The 18737-nt window shown below is 38.3% G+C and overlaps 1 protein-coding gene across 1 annotated transcript; it reads right to left on the bottom strand.

Moving 5' to 3' along the window:
- Nucleotides 1-582: 582 nt before the first annotated feature.
- kcnn4 (potassium intermediate/small conductance calcium-activated channel, subfamily N, member 4) lies at nucleotides 583-16789 on the bottom strand. The gene is made up of 9 exons (XM_068323309.1): nucleotides 16097-16789; nucleotides 10763-10858; nucleotides 9075-9511; nucleotides 7573-7708; nucleotides 4713-4823; nucleotides 3187-3308; nucleotides 2219-2288; nucleotides 823-989; nucleotides 583-720 (listed from the first exon to the last, which is right to left on the bottom strand). Exons 1-9 carry the CDS (start codon nucleotides 16487-16489, stop codon nucleotides 717-719), a joined length of 1536 nt encoding a protein of 511 aa, XP_068179410.1. The 5' UTR covers nucleotides 16490-16789; the 3' UTR covers nucleotides 583-716.
- Nucleotides 16790-18737: the final 1948 nt, after the last annotated feature.

Below are 18737 nucleotides of genomic sequence, written 5' to 3'. Positions count from 1 at the left end.
CGAACAAGCCAGCTTTCAAACAATCAACTTTGTAATTTGAATTAGTTACAAAACATAAAACTCATTAGGCTAACCAAAACATTGTAAGAGATAACAAAAATGTTGAAAATCATAATTAACTCAGGTTACAGAAAAGCAGCACGATGACGAGTTGTTAAATGTTCAATTCTTTCGAAGAAGCCAGCTTTCAAACAATCAACTTTGTAATTTAAATTAGTTACAAAACAAACAAACCTATTAGTCTAACTCTAAAACAATGTAAGAAATAAAAAAAATGTTCAAATTCATATCTTACTCCATGTGAATAACGCAGTAATAGAAACCATCAATAAAACCTTACAGATCAAAGTTACATCAGCTACCACAAGACTGGTGACATCATGGGTTAAAAGGCTCTACACAGCCTGTTCAACAGAAATGTTCCTTGTGCAACATCACAAATATAACTGCTGAAAAATAGACAGTTTTCCCAGAAGTCACTGATTCCCTGACAGTGAAAGTAAATCTTGTATCTATGATTTTACAGCTCTGAGTCAGCGTATTGCATTCGGCATTGCACCAGGAGATGAGAACGTAGTTAGGTATGCCAGTCCTCCCAGTCGTTCAGCGTGTGAGGAGTCTGGAGCAGTTCAGAATGGAGAGGATCAACGTCTCTCGTTCATAGACACTATAGTTGAGTAACACTGATGGTACATTTTATCATGTGTGCAGCCATGTCACCTGCAAAAAATAGAAAAGTTCTCAGTAGACAAGTTCTGACTCAGTTTACATGGACTGGACTGTGTTGTTGGTACATCTGTGCGAGCTGTGAGTGCTGCTTACCTGATCTCAGGGTTACGATGACGCAACACTTGAGACAGCAGTTCGGAAGTCTGATGGAAGCAGCGACTCAGTTCATCCAGCTTCTGCTCCATGGAGAGGATCCGCTGCTCCAGCTCCCGATAAGAGTTATTCCAGTTGGCACTGAGGTCACACATGATCATCTGCATCTGATGTAATGAGCCACATGATCCACATGCAAAATTTATTAACAAAAAAAGCACAAAGTTAGGTTAAAGTTGAGCCATAAACCTTTTAGATTTCTTGTAACTATTATTACTGGAATTTTACTGGACTACAGATAGATAAAATCAGGTGATTGAATGACTGGCATATTGTGCGCAAGTGTATATGTGTGTGTGTGTGTGTGTGTGTGTGTGTGTGTGTGTGTGTGTGTGTGTGTGTGTGTGTGTGTGTGTGTGTGTGTGTGTGTGTGTGTGTGTACATATATGCTTAAATGTGACTCATTGGGGAGGGTAAAATCAATCCATTTGCTGCAATTAAATTTTGTAGCTGCTGCAACAACTGGTTAATCTTGTTCTCTAAACTTGCTGTAGCTGTGCCTGAGCTGCATTCTGTCAGGGAAGCATGTTCATATTGTACCTTGTTACTAATGAACTGTGAAGTGAACGTGACATGATAGCATTCACTATGTCACCTTACAAAGAGTACAGACAAGTTATAAAAAACACAGGCTTGTTGTGTTTTTATATCAATAAAAAATAATTTTAAATGTACGAATTACTCATAGTTTCTCTCACTAGGTGCTGTTTCTTCATCTTACATCCTGGGCCCATGAATTTGTGAAAAATTAATTCTCTGATATTTTACAGATCTTTGTCAACGAGCATTTAATGTGTACTATTATGAAAATCAAATTTTTTCAGGTCTCTACATATACATAGTGGTCCTCCCTAACCTGACCAACTCCTAGAATCTGTGCTCAGAGCTACACACTGAAAGTTCCTCACAAATTGTTGAAGTCAGCTAGCATTTGGCGTACTAGTTTAACTAGTTTAACTAACTAGCTTCACTTCAGTCATGTGTGTGTGCCCGCTAAAGGCGTATCCTCGTCGTCATAGCAAACACAGCTGCGTGTGTCCACACCGCTCATAAACAAACAGCCTCAGCCTTTGTTTGCAGCCAAACAGACATTCACTGTCACCAGTCAAGGGTTAGGTTCACCTGACATAATCACTTCGGGGCAAGACATTTCAAATACAGTGTAGTTGGACATCTGGCAGCTGAATGACATGAATTAAAAAAAAAAAAAAAGCATATTATGGGACCTTCAAACAATGAAATATCCTATGAAGTGCTACGTTATCGTCTGTAGACGTGAAGTGTTTTTACAGAAATCCAGTTGAACAAAAGCATCCCAGTGACAGAGATCTTTTACCTTAGGAAGGTCCACCATCTCACTCACATAATCCCTCAATTTTCTTTGTTTCAGGCGTAAATGTCGAAATCTGTAAGAAAAATGTTTTACAGCGGTCATTCATGTGGAATATAAGCATGTCTTATTGACATTACTCCTGATGACACACAAGGAGGGAATATCACGTCTCCCAGTAATATAACTAGATTTCAAGTATAGTGTTTGCTAAATCGTTTAAAAAAAACTTTGATTTTCTGTAAGAGGAAGCAAGACCTACATTTAGGACTGTATCTTGAACCACTCAAAAAAAAAAAAAAGGCAGATGGAAACTAGAGCAATCAAGCTGCCAGCCTCTTAAGACATTAGAGTGCAGAAGTGATGGTCTCATTACAGAGCACTTTTGTTAATTCCAAGGTGTGGACGTCCTTCCTCTTCCTACTTTCCACAGTTTGTTTTTTAATAGTGGTTCTGTCTGGTGTAAAACAGTAAGTTTAAGCCTTCCACCCAGACTAACATACACTCACAAATCTAATCCTGCTTTTAGGACAAGACCTATGCAAACAGATGACTTTGACTTCCTGTCTTGTGCAATCTTCTTATTCTTTGAAAACGACCACAGGCTCAGAAACAAGAAATCACAACACAATGGAAAATGTGACGCTTCCATTTTCATTTCCTTGATGAGTGACTCAGAAAAAGGTTCACTTTATGTTGTGAATTACAAATTATTCTGTAAACATCTTATTTTCTTTGAACTGTGTATAACAAAGGGAGGTTCCTTGTTCACACTAGCCTTGCCAATGTAGAAGAAAGGAACAATTTTAATCAGCAATGTAAATTAGCCAATACACACTGTAGCTCTTTTGTTATTTATGTTGACATGACATTAATGACCCAAAAAAAATACACACGGAAGGCACACAAGCCACCACCCTCTAAATCCCTCCAGTCGCAAACAGACATGCCTGAAGGTGTCGTTTTTAACTTACACTCTGATTGCTTCCAGAAGGCCTCTTTGGTGTCTTCTGTGCTCACCACGGTTTCCCTTGGTCATGCTTGTGCGGTGCAGAAGCCAGCACTCCCTCAGCACATTAGCAGCAGCATGGCGGATCTGGTACAGAGACAAGGCCATCGGGATTGATTTATAAGAATATTGAGATACTCAGACTGGAAACATGGTAAAACATCAATAATTCAATCAGGCTTTCAGCTTTATTGAGAAAAATGTAGCTTTCGTCCAAAGCAGTTCATAGAACTCAGATAATCTTGTTGATTTAGGATAAAACAGAGTTGACAAGAATTTGAAGGACAGGCCATTCATATTAGAACTCCTTACTGGATGTCAGAGAATTCTCTAGTCTTGACCTTTTTCACTTTTCGCTTTGATTCTATTCATATCTCTTTGTCTTCCTGCGTTAATCGAGGTAACTGCCCTGTGATGATGTCACTCTTGCCCCGTAGTGAGGGTTATTATTAAAGGATGTCAATGTCTACGTCCAGATGTCTTTCCTTGTTCCCATCAGCGTAAACTGTACCAGATAGGTCAGAAAAATGTGCACAAACACACACGCACACACACACACACACACACACACACACACACACACACACACACACACACACACACACACACACACACCAGAACAACCACAAGCAATACATAGAGCTGCACCAAGTCACAGGATGCAGCTACCAGGAGAAAGGAAATGGTTGTATCCTCCAAAGCAGAGTACTTACCATAGTTAAATGATCCTATAGCAATACATACAAAGCAAAAATAAACCAAGATCATCAGAAGTCTTTGTCGTTTATACACAGTCCCAAAACACTTAAGATTTTATTCATCAGATCTCCTTCTCCCATCAAAAAGGAAGAATTTGAATCTTGGCTAGGTCTCAAACAACATACGGTAAGTACTCTGCATGCCACTGCTGCACAACAACAAACACACATGTGAGCTCAACAAGTTTCCTGTCACTCAAAGCACCGTCCAGAACAAGTTTCTTTCCTGACAAAGACAGAATGATTTCCTGTTTGACGCCTTGAAAATGTTGCACATGATCCTTTCTCTTGATGTTTGTAATTTTTTGAAAAAATCTAATTATAATCAGGCTCAAAAACCAAAACAAGGATGTGACATGGAAAATAGTGATGCGTACATCCCGATAGCACCGTCTGCTCTATTATTTGTCTTGCTGCACTAGAGTAAACTCTGATGAAAGGAGAGGTGGTTTATGTAAGTTTACATAACCACATGACAAGAATGCCATTGTTTTTTTATGATGCTATTGTTGTCCGACAATGCAATGCAGGTTTTTCAATATCTCAAATTCCTAAACGTGCAAAATACATCATATCTGATGTGCAGTATTAGAATACAATTGGAAATTACCATTAGCAGGCAGGGAATTCTCAATGCTGTAAAGATTAAGTCATAGTTTTTATGCATCACAGCATCTTGATAATTTCAGCTATATAATTTTATATTTTCACTGAGTGTTCATTTTATTCTTACCCTTTTAGAGATCTGAATGTCCAACATGAAAAAGTGTACATGTTTCTCTCCTTTGTTCAGGGCCAACGTCTTGGTAACGACTGCCACCAGCATGGCAGTGCAGGCCACACCCTAGAAACCAACACATACAAGCATGTTGGCATGGTTTATAATACATTTGTCATCTGTTTGTCTTCTCAGTTTCTCAGAAATCACACATGTTTATTAGAATGATCTGTCGAGGTGTCAAGAAGGCAGAGCTCAAAAGGAACTGCTCTGATTTTTGACTGAATTTATCCAAATCCTCAACAGGGTCTTGTGATTATTATTTTTTTGCAGGATTACCCTCAAGAGAGGTCACTTATTTAAAAACCAAATGTTGATCTGCAAACCTCATATGGTTTTGTCCAATAAATCAAAGCTATATTTACATAGAGAGTTCAATGGTTAAACACAGGACTTTTGGCACTGCTATAGTAATGTTTCCCTCTGAGAATAGTTTTGGACTATTGCTGGACAGGAATATGCAGAATGAAGGTTGAGCGGCAAAATGAGCCACATCTACACTGTCACACCAAGGACAAATTTCAGGAACACAGATAGAACACTGCACTTCTTTCATATCCACGAAGCATAAAAAGATTATCAGTCTTTACCTGTTGTCCTCTTTTCAGCGTGCAATGTTGATTAGAAAAGAGAAAAAGAGATCAGGCAACAGCATTTGAATGAAGAATTCACAAAAATCACTGCAATGATTGAAAAAGATCTATAATTATAATAATAATTATATAATAACTCTCTGTGAAACCTGAAACATAATTTTTCCTCGAATCCAGCCCCACAGAGTGATGGGAGCAAACAGTGTTGTCAACCGTGGACACAGCTGTAAATTGAGTTATGAAGTGGGCAGAAGTACTGACCATGGAGGCTTTAAGCCATATTACAGGTGTGAGGGCTGCAGTGACTGGTTCCCAGAACTGCCCCGATAGAGAGGGAAATTTATTTTTTTCCAACTCACTGGTACAGGTTGGCACCCCCTCCTGTTGTAATAATGCCAAAGACAATAAACCACCTAAAAATGGATATGGTGGAAAGTTTCCCCTTATAAGAGAGAGAGCTTATAAAAACAAGGTATATGGAGAAATAGAGAGGGAAAAGATTGTTTTCCACTCTGTCAAGGAGGTGTCTGAACTGGACTCACACCCGCAACAAGAACCTCAGCCGTGACTCTTATCGGCTTGGAGCAGATCAGAGGCGAGGCTGCTGGCTAAAGTTTAATGTCCTTTTAGACACACAGCCACTCCTCGCGTTTAGTGACTTATTGTTTATTTTAGTTCATCATAAGTCTTTGTATTTAATGTGTAAAAATAAATTTATATTAACTATTTTCCAATACCTTTGACACTTCCATCTCTGACCCTACTTTCCACCTCCTTTACTTTGTCCCTCCTTTGCAGTATGATAAAAAGCAACACTGCCTTCCTGTAAAAGGAAAAAGCATCACCTTGTAATAATAGGTGTTGAACTGACTTCATTGTTGGGATACTTTAATTATTTCACACTATGCTGGGACAAATACTAAGCAATAAGAAATGTATTCCTCATGTAAGGTATTTTAAAACATTACCACGAGGAATGAAAAAGGAAAACATCAATGAACGCAGCAAAACTGCATCGTGGCCACATCAAGCTCTCTTTCTTTTCATGCGAGAGCTCGGTAGAACCGAGGTCACTACTTTTAAATCTCACACAGGGAATTATGGCATTGAGGTTTGTCAGCACTGCCAGGCTGCTCAGATGGGTAAAAAAAAAAGTAGAATGTGTCTGAACTCGGGAAATAGAGCAAACCCGAGATAAAATGTGACATGTGTAGGAGTGAAAGGGATCAATCTGAACTGATGCAATACAAAAGTCACCTTAAAAAAATTTAGGACGTGTTGCTGTGATGGAACAAGGAAGAATCAAAAGGAAATAAAACAAGCCAAACCAGAGATAATAATCTGGAAGGGTGCAGGGCAGAACAGAACAGAACAGACTAGGAGAGTTAAGTAGAGCAGAAGGCAATACGTTTGAGCGCAATAGAACAGAGGATAAATTAATCTACAGCCTAAAATAAGAATAGACAGAGCAATTTGAGTGTTGGTAAGGTTAAAAATGGACAGAAGGAAAAAAGCAAAATGAAATCAAACAAAAACGTAGCTGTTTTAGGTCCTTATTATGTCATCAATCCACATAGAGACATGTCAGGTTTGGAACAATTACAGACCAGGAACATTCTTTGTTTTTAATAAGCTGAGAACCAAGATTATTTTGTTTTTTAACATCTGTGCCTTCTACAAAATATTTAATTATCCGACGAAGCCAAAGTGATCACAAATGAAATTAAATGGGTTTGGGGTAGTTAATTCCTTTAAAAATTATTGCACAAAATTGTTTTGATGCACATGGTTGACGGTGTTCTGTTTTGCACATAACTTAGGTGAAGAATCTGTGACGGTGAGTAATTTGTCTTTCTCAAGAAATATTTGTCTTATCTATTTCATGCTTCACGTGACTTAATGTGATTTCATGTGACTTACTGAAGGTTAAAGGAAGTGTAGCGTCAGTCTTGGTAAAGCCTGCATTTACATTCCACAGCTGATCACAGTTCAATTTTCACCTGGGATGCTGGAAATTACGCCACTCATGTTGCAACGTCATACACGGTAAGTGTTTCACAGAATACCCAAGGTTACATTAAATACAGTATAATGAAAGTTCATTATATGTCTAGAAACCAGCAATAATACAGACCCAGAAAACTACCCCTACAGGCATGTTCAGAAAAGGCTCTACGAAAGCTCAAGTGTTGCATTTTTTCAACAACAAGCAACCTTGTTACCATGACTCCAGTGAAGAGACACACCGCCTTGCCACAGGTGGTGTTGGGCGACACATCACCATAGCCGACAGTAAGGAAGGTGATGGCTACAAGCCACAGAGCTGTGTCCATGTCACCTGTTGTTTCCAGGGTTTTTCTGCAGGAAGAGAAAACATGACTGAGATGTAAACACTGGACAAACAAAGGACAAACAGAATTGTGGGGCGAGCTGAGAGAACATAAAATGCATCAGAAAGAAGAAGAAGGCATCAGTCCTTGTGTGTGTGTGTGTGTGTGTGTGTGTGTGTGTGTGTGTGTGTGTGTGTGTGTGTGTGTGTGTGTGTGTGTGTGTGTGTGTGCATGCATGCATGTGCACACACACACATGTGTGTGACACATATTTGAAGTGTAGACATTGATTAATTTTTGTTCCCAACAATCCAACTTGATACCTAAACCCAACCCATCGGTGTGTGGTGTGAGTTTAACAAAGGTGTTGTCTGTTAATTAAACTGTTTTATCAGAACTGATGCTTTGGGTCGTGGGGAAGGAAGGTAGTGGTTACCAGTGTAAACCTATAAAACACTGTCAAAGCACAAGTGCAGTGACCACATGGCAGGAAAACACACAAAAGTTCCTTCACTGTGCGAGGGTTCATGGGATGTGGTATTCAAATAATGTAGAACATGGGTGGTGTAGCAGATGAATGTCAAAAGGTTTGGCAGACTTATCACTAATCAATCATAAGTTGTTATACCGCTTCTGACATAAAAACACGCACACAGCTGAGACAAATGAAACTGAAATCAAATCCTCCCATCAGGTTTCAGATGAACAACAGACCTCATTCACTGCAGAGAACATTGGTGGAGTTTACATAGAAAAATAGAATATCGTGATTATCACATCAGTTATTAAAAATCCATTCCAAACAGGAAAGTCAAATTGACCATCAAGGTTTGAGGAGGAATGTCAAACTACAAAGCTTTTTTTTCTTGTAATGTGCAGATGTGTGACGGCGACTGGAAATACGGGGAGAGATAGTGAAGGCAGGGCTGGAGTGTGTGTGTGTGTATCTACCTCAGAGCATAAAATTCTGGATTTAACAGAAAACAGTCATCACAGTCGATGGCACAAAAATCTCAAAATGAAAGTGAAAAAAATTGTTTCTCTTAAAATTCAGTGGAAAACTTTTGTTGGGTAGCCAGTGGTTTGTTTATTCATTAAGAGAGAATAAAATGAATATAAATGTAGACCTTACTATGGAAATCAAACAAATGATATAATTCAAGAGCTATTCCCATTCCCATTTCTATTTCCATTCTTGTTGTTGGTGGTTTTCCCTCATCACAAAAATAATCCATCTTACTCTCAAAATTGAATGCAAATGCTATTAGGTGTCTTATTTGACAATATCCACTAATTATGATACATAACAAGCACACACAATAAACTCCAAGCAATGTTTTTGATTATTGATTATAAGTGCAAGTTTAAATTCTATGCTTATTTTTCCTCCCTACCTCTCACACAGGGTAAGCATCCAGGATGCAGTGAGCCAGAAGATGAGGATGAAGACCAGCAGTGTGCGCCCTGGATATTTGTTCATCAGTATCTTAAGAACGAAGCGGAAGGTGAAGTTGATGTTGTTGAGTGAGCCAATGCTCCTGTAGGAGGCACTCAGCAGCACTTTGCTGTGCAGCAGAATGGTTCTGTGCACCAAGTACAAGCGGAGGAACATCAGCACTGACAACAGCAGCTCCATGTTCATCAGGGCCTGGCCATGGTGGTTAGAAACACAGAGGGGTGCGGAGGAGGAGGAGTTGACAAGGAGGCCCACCTCCCAGTATGTGCCAACAGGATGGATGATACAGACGATCAACTCCAGGGTGATCACGATCACCCTATGGCTGGTCACAGCTATACGCCAATCCAACTGGTTGTGGTCGATGATGAACAACTGAAAGACGGAAGAGAAACATGGAGAAACATGATAGGAAGACTGATGGAAAATTTAAACAGAAACCTTACGCCACAGGTCTGACTTGAGCCTAGAACCTTCTTGCTAAGAGAGGAGTTCTAATGGTTAGGATTTTAATGTTTATAAGTTAAAAATATATCATACAATGTTAAGATATCATCCTTCCAAGTATGTGGACATTCAAAGAATACTGTTTGATTTGTCTGTTGAAAATGAAATATAAAAAGGTGCTATGTCAAAAGCACCAATGTAATTAATTATTCCCACAGAGTACTGTACTTTCAAAAACATAGTCCTATTTGTTTGTACACTTTGTGATATAAATGTATGATTAAATATTAGAAAAAACAAATGTAGTAATGTTGTCTTTTTATGGCAAAACATTTCATCATAACACTGACAATAAAACTACCACTGCTTAATTCCTGTGCAGCTTGTGCTTATTTTTGTTGGTGTGAATTTTGAGAAAATCAATGACAAACGGCCACACTTATCTATGACGTACCATATTTATAGTGATGTTGATGTTTTTGAACGAACGCTGCCTGTATGTTTGCCTCCACCCAGAACCTGCCCTCCCTTATCTGTTCCTCACACTGTCATGGCCCCCTCTTGTATCAGATACACATGTATGCAAGAAATGCATGAGAACACTGGAAATAAGAGCACGAGTCCAGCAGATTGACAAAAAAGCAAACGACTCTTGGGAAGTCAATGGAGCTTTTATTCCCACTGTACATATACTATAAGTGGTTAATGCACTTGTTCTTACTTCACTTTATTGAATACATATGCTGAGTGTGTGTGAGGACTGATGAAAAAATATTTACTCTGTTGAAATTTAACCAAATCCTTTCTTGTTTATTGAATTCACACACAAGGACAGCGAGCCATGTGGATTGGAAAAATACTGCAGCTGCAGTATCGTGCATGACTATGTGGGCTGAGGTTTTCATCCAGGGCTTTCATACATACAGCAAATATAACACAGATAATCAGTGTTGAGACTACCATCAGTGGAGCGAGAGCTTCTCCTGAAACAACTCCCCTCAAGTATCTCTTACAAAGTAGCATTCTGACCACACTACTTTGGGGGAAAAAAAAACCTAAACGTTGCCTGCTATTAAAAGTGCACAGACACACACACACGCACACACACATATACAACACACACACACACACGCACACACAGGCTCTCATTTGGAAACAAAGGGCAAAAGTCAAACTCACCCTGATGTCCTTATAATGGAAAGCTATAATAAGGACCAGGAGACACCCAGTGGACAGGCTGATGGAACAGTTCATCATTAAGGCAATGCTTGAGCACTGCGAAGGAAAGAAAGTCAAATTACATAAGGTATTAAAGGGAAGGGTATCTCAAACATGATATTTGTTTTATTTTAATGAACGTTCTTCATAATCAACAGATTTTGAAACAGCTCCTGAACTGAACATTTTCCTCCATCATCTGCTGCATAACAGGAGAGCACAGAAGACCAAAAGACAACAATATTCTTTTATTTTTTTACTTCTTTACTTTACACTACTTTACTTTACTTTGTTTGTGGCATCCTGAATTGTCAAAAATAAAAACAAGACAAAAGTCCTTAATATCAACAAATGATCTGAGTCTTTGGGCCTCAGGAGACCAAAATCCCTTTCAATACTAGACGGATCCGTCACAAGGCTCCACCCAGGAAGAACTGTGCTGCTAGACGTGACAAGAATTAACCGTGGGTAGGTTCAGTGGTGGAAGAATGGGTTTTAATCTTCATAATACCATCAGTAACTTATTCAATAGCCTCCATAGTATGAGCATTTGCCACTTTTTTTGTTTTAAATACCTGTAATAGCAATTCAGTTTTCTTTTGCTTTGTCTAATCATGAAGACATTTTACTTTCAGTCATGAACACTCACAATGAATAATTATTTTTATGTTAAAAAAAAAACACAAGAGAATTAAATAATATAAACCTGTATTAGTCATTCAGTGGTAAAGCTGCAGAAAAAGTAGCTGTAGTTCAGAAAATGAAAAACAATCTATCACTCTGCTTTCCAGATTGTTAATTACCATTCTTTATAAAGATTATATTTCAGGGATGAACTTTCAGTTAAATGTTTTTAAAATTAGTATAAGCAACAACATAAATATAAGCTACTCTGTAATTCTTGCTTTCCAAAGACAGTTTTGCTTGAAAATTAAAGTCATTACTACTAAAAAAGAGGGACAAAAAAAATTGTAATCATCCCCAAATAAAATGAATAAAAGCCATTCAAGTACAGCAATGAGAACAACTGCAGTTGGGACTTAACCGGTTTGAATATTGCACTAAAAAAACTGCAACAATGTGTTCATCCTTTATGATACATATATATAAAAACATAAACATAACAAACATAAATATAAAAACATTTACTTCAACTTCATTCTCAACTTTATGTCAGTAACTTTTTTCAATCATATTGGAGTAACACCATACTTTTTTCATTTAAGGAATGTTCAAAAAACAACTCTTCAAATTATTGAAGTAGGTCAATAGGTAATATGTTATAGTATGTATGGTATTTATGAAATGTTCATTCACAAGTAAAGATGGAGTGAGGTTCTCTTTTTTGTGAGACATGTTTGCATAAAGGTCATAACCACATGACATCAAAGCCCATGTATTTAGTTTGTTTGCATATGATTGATGCATTCTGTTTTAAGTCAAGCTTTGTAAGCATCCAAACTTTAATGAAAACGAGGGCATAGATTATTTCCATTCCACTGAACTGACAGCTGGAGACTATAATTCTCCATTATCATTATCTAAATGTTTTCACAACCTAAATTAAGAATTAAGCATAGGCCAGTGTCATGCAACCTTGATTTCCACTGAAACGGCATATTTCATTCAAGAATCTCAAGACAATTAATTGAATTTCAATGGAGGTTTTTAACAGTAAGGGCCATTTAATGTGGTTTACAGTAAAAAGATAATTACAAACTTTCAAACTTTAGGAAACTTGAGCGTGTAGGTAGCATGATGTGACGTGCTTGGCAAAGTAGGCTGTTTTCCACAGATTTTCCGTAGCATCCACATCATGTCTGTATTTCATCCAGGGCTAATTATAATACCCCACAAAAACTCAACATTTCACCACATTATATAACAGAAAGTTCAACAAAAAGATTCTTGCAGTTTGTCTGAACTTATTTTTGTCATTTCAGGCCCAGTGAACCTGATTTGGATTAGAGTTACCACAGACTGCTCATCAAAATATTGGCTGGATTGACACTGACCTATTGCCACCGTGACTGGCCAGCCAAGAAGAAGAACAAAAATAATAACTATCATTATTATTTGACGTATGCATGCTAACTAGTTACCTACCTAACCTGGTATTGGTTCAAGGACACTCTTGTGCTGTAGATGACTTGGGAAACTAAACTTGTGTTGTTAATAATGGGATTTTATTAGTTTAATCATTATCCTGAAAGATAACTGGCAGGCATGAGGAGACCTTACATCACCTGGAGACAGACTCTACTACATAGATACCCACAGTGTAAATGTAGATTTTTCATGTCAGCCTGAATCACTGACTGTAACTTCAGGGTAGCTATAGCTCAGTCCACTGGGACCTGGCTTAGGAACCATTGGGTGACTGGTTCAAAGGACTGGTATCAGGAGATGTGGGCCAGTTCGCCTATGCACTGCCAAGCCTGCGTCACTACATCATTTCACTTGAAGTGCACTTCCCTCCAGCCTACATGTGTGGGAGAAGAATTCCCCATTGGGTTTAATAAATTTTATGTTCTCAAGTTGCACACGATAAGCTGTAAGAGAGAGCAAAAAGAACTGCTGCTTTCGCTGTCATCAAGTCATATTCAGGAGACAATAGTGCCCTGGGTATGACTCAATGACCATGAGACTCTTCCTCTAGATCTTGAATAACATTGGTATTATTATGAGTTTGATAATGACTCTAGAAATACTATATTTGACTTGTTATGTTTTTTTCAGTATACAGCTAAATAACTTGAGTCAGAGTAAATTCAACAAATCACACATCCAATGAAAATCAAAGCTTAGATATGGTTTGATCATATTTGCAAATTGATAGTCTTATTGATTGTCATATCATGATAGGAAACTTTTCTTGAACTATATAAATTTAAACATTCTAATCACCAGATCAGGAATATTACCTGAATCCAGACTGTGATGTGTGGTAGATCTCACAAAGATGTCATTGTGAAATTTTTGTCAAAGCAATATAAATTGAATCCATTAAGTTAGAAGGAATCTTAATGGCCCCTATTCCTCAAATTATTCTCAACAAAAATATTCTCAATCCAGGAGATGATCTGGATCAATAGCAAAATCCAATGGATTTTTGCTTGGGTCTTTTCTCATGTCTCGGAATCATTTCATTAAAATGTGTTCAGAACCTGCCAATAGAGACAAACTACAGCTGGAAAAAACACATTATTCTTCCCATCAGTGGAAACAATTAAAACATGATATGATCTTATTTTCATGAAATTAAAAAAGGATACAGAGATAATCTTTTAGATAACTAGAGAAGGTATACGAACGACACAATTTGGTAATTTTAAAGGAAAGGAAAAGACACTGAGCTATGCTACAGATTTCAAAGGATGACTAATATCACTGTTTATCTTCTCCAATATTACATAGAAGATTTAACACAAGCAGCAATGTTTTTAGATTACATTTTCCGTTATTTGAGTTGGATGAATTTTGTCATATTGAGAGATGACAATCTTGAGCGTTAAAGGTCAAAACTGACAACAAAACAAACACTTAGAGTAATGGATTCACAAATACAAACAAATATTTTTTGTAATGTACAATTAGACTATAATTATATGACAGAGTATATAGGATCCATACTGCAATGATAGCCCTCTGAGTATTTTTACATTCCACAAATCGTGGGATCGTGTATGCATCAGTATTTATGTGGATACTGTTTTGCTTTCCAAGAAAAGTTCCAAAAGTTATAAACGATCCACAGAAAAAAAAAGGATATGAGGATTTGTCCAGGTCAAAGGGCACTCCTGGCTTTAATATAGCCAAACTCAAGACTTAGAGACTGTTGGAGCAGCCACGCAAACACCCTAATTATATGCTAAATGATGTGGAAAGATAGCCTCAAGTACTTTGAGAAAGCTTACTATAGGGGAAGAGGTGAAATGTGGAAAAATGGTCCATTAATAGCTCTGTTTTTCATGCACATCCATGAAAAGGTAGTCTTAAAATATAACTATGTTGACCGGAGTTAACTTTGAAACACATTAAAATATCTTGCAGGAAACTTGTTGTCACTTTGTTTAGAAAGTCAAGTTTGTTTAGAAAGTCAGTCAGTCTACAGGGAGGGAAGATGCTGCAGCTCACACTCATGACTTGGACACCACAAGAAGCTTAAAGATGAATGGTGAAAATTGTTATATAAGCTATGGTTAAATCAGCAATGCAGCTTCTCCAAAATAATTTAAGTCTGGCAGACAATATTTTTTCCAGTGCTTCAGCATCTCTGCTTTAACGAAGTTGATGCCTGTTGTTAGGAATGGACAAACACCTGTTCTTGGTTCCTATTTGTTAACTGGAATGGTAATGTTATATTGGTGCCAGCAGCATTAATTCCACTATGGTGCTTGTCCAGGTCTAATTATTTCAACAGATCTGGCATATTTTTAATGATCATGCCATATTTCCACTGATTTCTCAAAAGATTGTAGGTGATGCAAGTTAGAACTCCGGGGCTATGACCCTGTAATCAATCACCGACTTCACAGCATGGTGGTGGTCTGCTGTTTTGCAGCATGCATGAGAACTTTTTTCCACATGTGGAACTGGCCTGTGCTGTAGAAATTCAGGAGGAGTTAATAATTTGTTGATTGTGTGGCCTGGCATTGTTATCCACTGAGATCTGCATGTTAATGTCATGAGGCTGTGCTACCAAGTGGAGTGTCTGGAAATGAGAGAACTAATCAGGAGGTCAGGGAGGTTCAAAGCCCAATCACAATCTGCTGACGTGTTGCATGGCGTGTGGGGTGTCAAGGAAGCTGCAGTAACAACATATAGGGTCAATAGTTTAAGAACGGGGTTCAGCACTGGTTATTATATAGTGTGCTCTTTAAAATCTGCCACAAAGATTTAGAGTAACTATTGTCTAATAACATTTATTATGACTGTTGAGAAAATAATTTTAAATTATTCCACTTATTAATAGAAGTACTAAATATATTTTGTTGATTTCTGTCAATTGAAGATATTTCTTCCTACTGTTGGCCAGCCAAAGTGGATTTAGGTTTTTTGATGTGAAAGATTTGGCTGTCTTATAAAAGCTATCAGGGTTCTAACTATGTCATATATCATTATAAGTTAAAATCCCGTGCAAAAGTGTCACTAAAGCTTAAAACCGCCTTTGGTGTGTGGCACTGGCAGAAGACATCGTGTTTGAGCTCAAATGGAAACAGAGATGGAAATGTACAATTTAAAGTAACTTTTCAGTGGCTTCAACATTAAGTGCGGTTAATGGCTCAGACCTACCGGTTCATAAACGAGGGAACACGCCTCGGTGTGGATTATCATGAGTAGTATCCCGAACACAGCGGTGGCCAGAGCCAACGCGCAAAGACGCCTTTTATCCTCTAGTAAAAACTTCCTGTCCCGCAGTTTGTAGAGGTTGTCTCCCTCCACGCAAGCTGACCGAGGTGTGAGCGGCACGGACACTTCACCCGTTTCGCCTCCGTTTTTATTGACCAAGCCATCGCAGTTCACACAGTCCACTTTAGAGTCACCCAGCCGGCTGCAGTTTGTCATCTCCATCTCCAGAGCGCAGGCGAGCCGTCCGCCTGACCCCGACTCCCTGCCGTCACCCTCCGCCGCTCCGACCTCTGACTGGCCAATGTCCTCGCCTCCTTCCCTCAGAGCAGAAGACATAGTCTGACGAGCGCACTGCCTACCAGACCATTGTCCCGTTTGACGCTCATCGATGTGGAGGGCGAAACCAATACTGTCCTCCCGGACTTTATTATACCATCAACCTGAACGGTGCGGTTATGCGCACTGATGCTGTTTGCGCACGACCGTGCCCACGGACTGTACTCCTATTTGCATGGGTTGGTATTCAGCGGTGCGTCAGTCAGCTTCAAATTGAACTGTTGTGTGTGCATGGATTTGTCTGTTCGCACGATTTTTTAAAAAAAATTATTTTGTCAATTATCAAGAAATAAATCCTTGGTTGTCTTGCTTTGCTTAATAAACTAATTAAAGGGATTAAAAATAGGAATGAAACAGAATGAATTTCACGTTTCATGTTCTCATCTATTTGTAGGAACGGATTCCACTGCAGATTCAGAGTGACATCTCGTGGTTAAACTTCATCCTCTCACTTGTTGGGATTGATTTATTACATCAATGTTCGTGTGTTCGTCCGTTCGTTCGTTAGTCCACCAAATATCTTCGCAACCATTGCAGATAGAAAGATGAAACAAAAAGCAAATTACTCGGGCAGCAAAGGGGATGACAGTGACATTACTTTGAGAAAACTAGGTCAAGGTCAAATTTCAACTTTTGTACACTCAGGAACCGGATAAGATAGAAAGACGAGGGAGAAGGCCAGTGTAAGACCATAGATCAAAGCTAGTGCTTTGATCTATGAAAGTAGGTCAGTGCACTAGCTTTAATCTTTGACCTATGCAAGTACGTCAGGGTAAAAATTTTAATTCAGGGGTGTCACAGGATGTTGCAGTCTCTGACTGCATTGGTTCTTGTTACATTTGGACACGACTCAAATGAACCAAGGCTTAAGTTGGTACAAAATATTTTCAGATTTTATTACAAATTATATCAAATTTATATTTCAAAGGTTCTGTCATCTAAGAATAACTGTACATATAAATATAACAGAATAACAAATCACAATTAACAATATAGTGGTAAAAATGTTTTGCAAATGTTTTAATTTGAAAATATATTATGAGCATTATAAACATTTTTTTGGCATTAGAATCATATCCTGTAATAACTCTACATCATTTGAGTTAACAAGTTCAGATTTAGTGTACAGAAACATTGAATCTAAAAAATAAATAGGAAAGAAATAAAGAAGTTCAGTATTAGAGAATTTCCCTACACTAGTTTGATAGTCATTCAGATCTTCATATGACCGTCTGTTTACCGAGGTCACATTCTCTGATAAGGCTGGTTTGTCCACTGAGAGAAACCAAGGTTGAAGACATGTTGTTCGCTGCTGTAGACTCAACAGCCAAAGAAAGCCTGCTTCATTCTGCAAAGCCTCGCAAAAAATCATGAAATCACCAGTCATGCCACAAAACTGTTTGTGCCATGACAAATTCTTGCTTTAATAAGAGACACTTAAAGATATCAAGAAAAAAATTGTGGTTATCAATAACGATTGCTTTTTAAGATGAAGCAGGGAGAAAAAAATGGAATCAATCAAGTCTAAGGATAAAATTATGAATGAATGAAATATTAAAAACACTACAAAACCACCTCTGGCTTTTGAAAAATGGACAAGTGTCCAACGGCATTGTTCATCAGTCAGGTTCAAATTTTATCTTATTGCTGTTGCCAGATCAGCTTTGCAGGTCGGAGCCTTGTCATGGACCATTTTCTTCAATTTCAACCACAGATTTCCCCTTGGAATTAGATTTGGAGTATTAACACTGACCATATGATTTTCTTCAAGGAAAGTTTTAGTCCTATGGCAAGATGCATTATCACCATCCTTTGCATTTACTGAAGATGTAATGACAGCCACCTCCCCAGTGCCTTCACCTGACATGCAGCCCCATATTGAAACATAAACTGGCCTATCTGCCACTCTCTCTCTCCATCTCTTTTCTTGACCTATCTCATTCCCCAAAGTATTTCTATTTCCCAACCAACAGGTCAAGGCGGTTGACCGCCCTCCAGAGCCTGGGTCCTGCCCGGAGTTTCTTCCTCAATGAGGGAGTTTTCCCCCGCCACTGTCGCTTATGCTTCCTCTGAAGGGCATTGTTGGTTTTCTATCTGTAAAGCGCTTTGAAATGTCTTCAAATATGATTAAGCACTATATAAATAAAAGTTGATTGATATTATCAGTAACTGTGGACATTTGAAGGTTTTCCTGAGGCAGTCATCTTCATAAATCTCCATGGAACGGCATCAAACAAGTGTTCCACCT

The sequence above is a fragment of the Antennarius striatus genome, chromosome 9 (genome assembly GCF_040054535.1).
Source record: "Antennarius striatus isolate MH-2024 chromosome 9, ASM4005453v1, whole genome shotgun sequence".
NCBI classification, from domain to species: domain Eukaryota; kingdom Metazoa; phylum Chordata; class Actinopteri; order Lophiiformes; family Antennariidae; genus Antennarius; species Antennarius striatus.
Note: the sequence above shows the minus strand (reverse complement) of the source record. Positions and strands in the feature narration are given on the sequence as shown.

Coding starts and splice junctions, on each gene's coding strand:
- kcnn4 (XM_068323309.1), bottom strand. CDS start 16,489: ATGTCTTCTGCTCTGAGGGAAGGAGGCGAGGACATTGGCCAGTCAGAG. Junction 4,824..7,572: donor GTCTCTTCACTGGAGTCATG/GTAACAAGGTTG, acceptor GTTGGTTTCTAG/GGTGTGGCCTGCACTGCCAT. Junction 2,289..3,186: donor CTTCTGGAAGCAATCAGAGT/GTAAGTTAAAAA, acceptor TTTTTCTTACAG/ATTTCGACATTTACGCCTGA.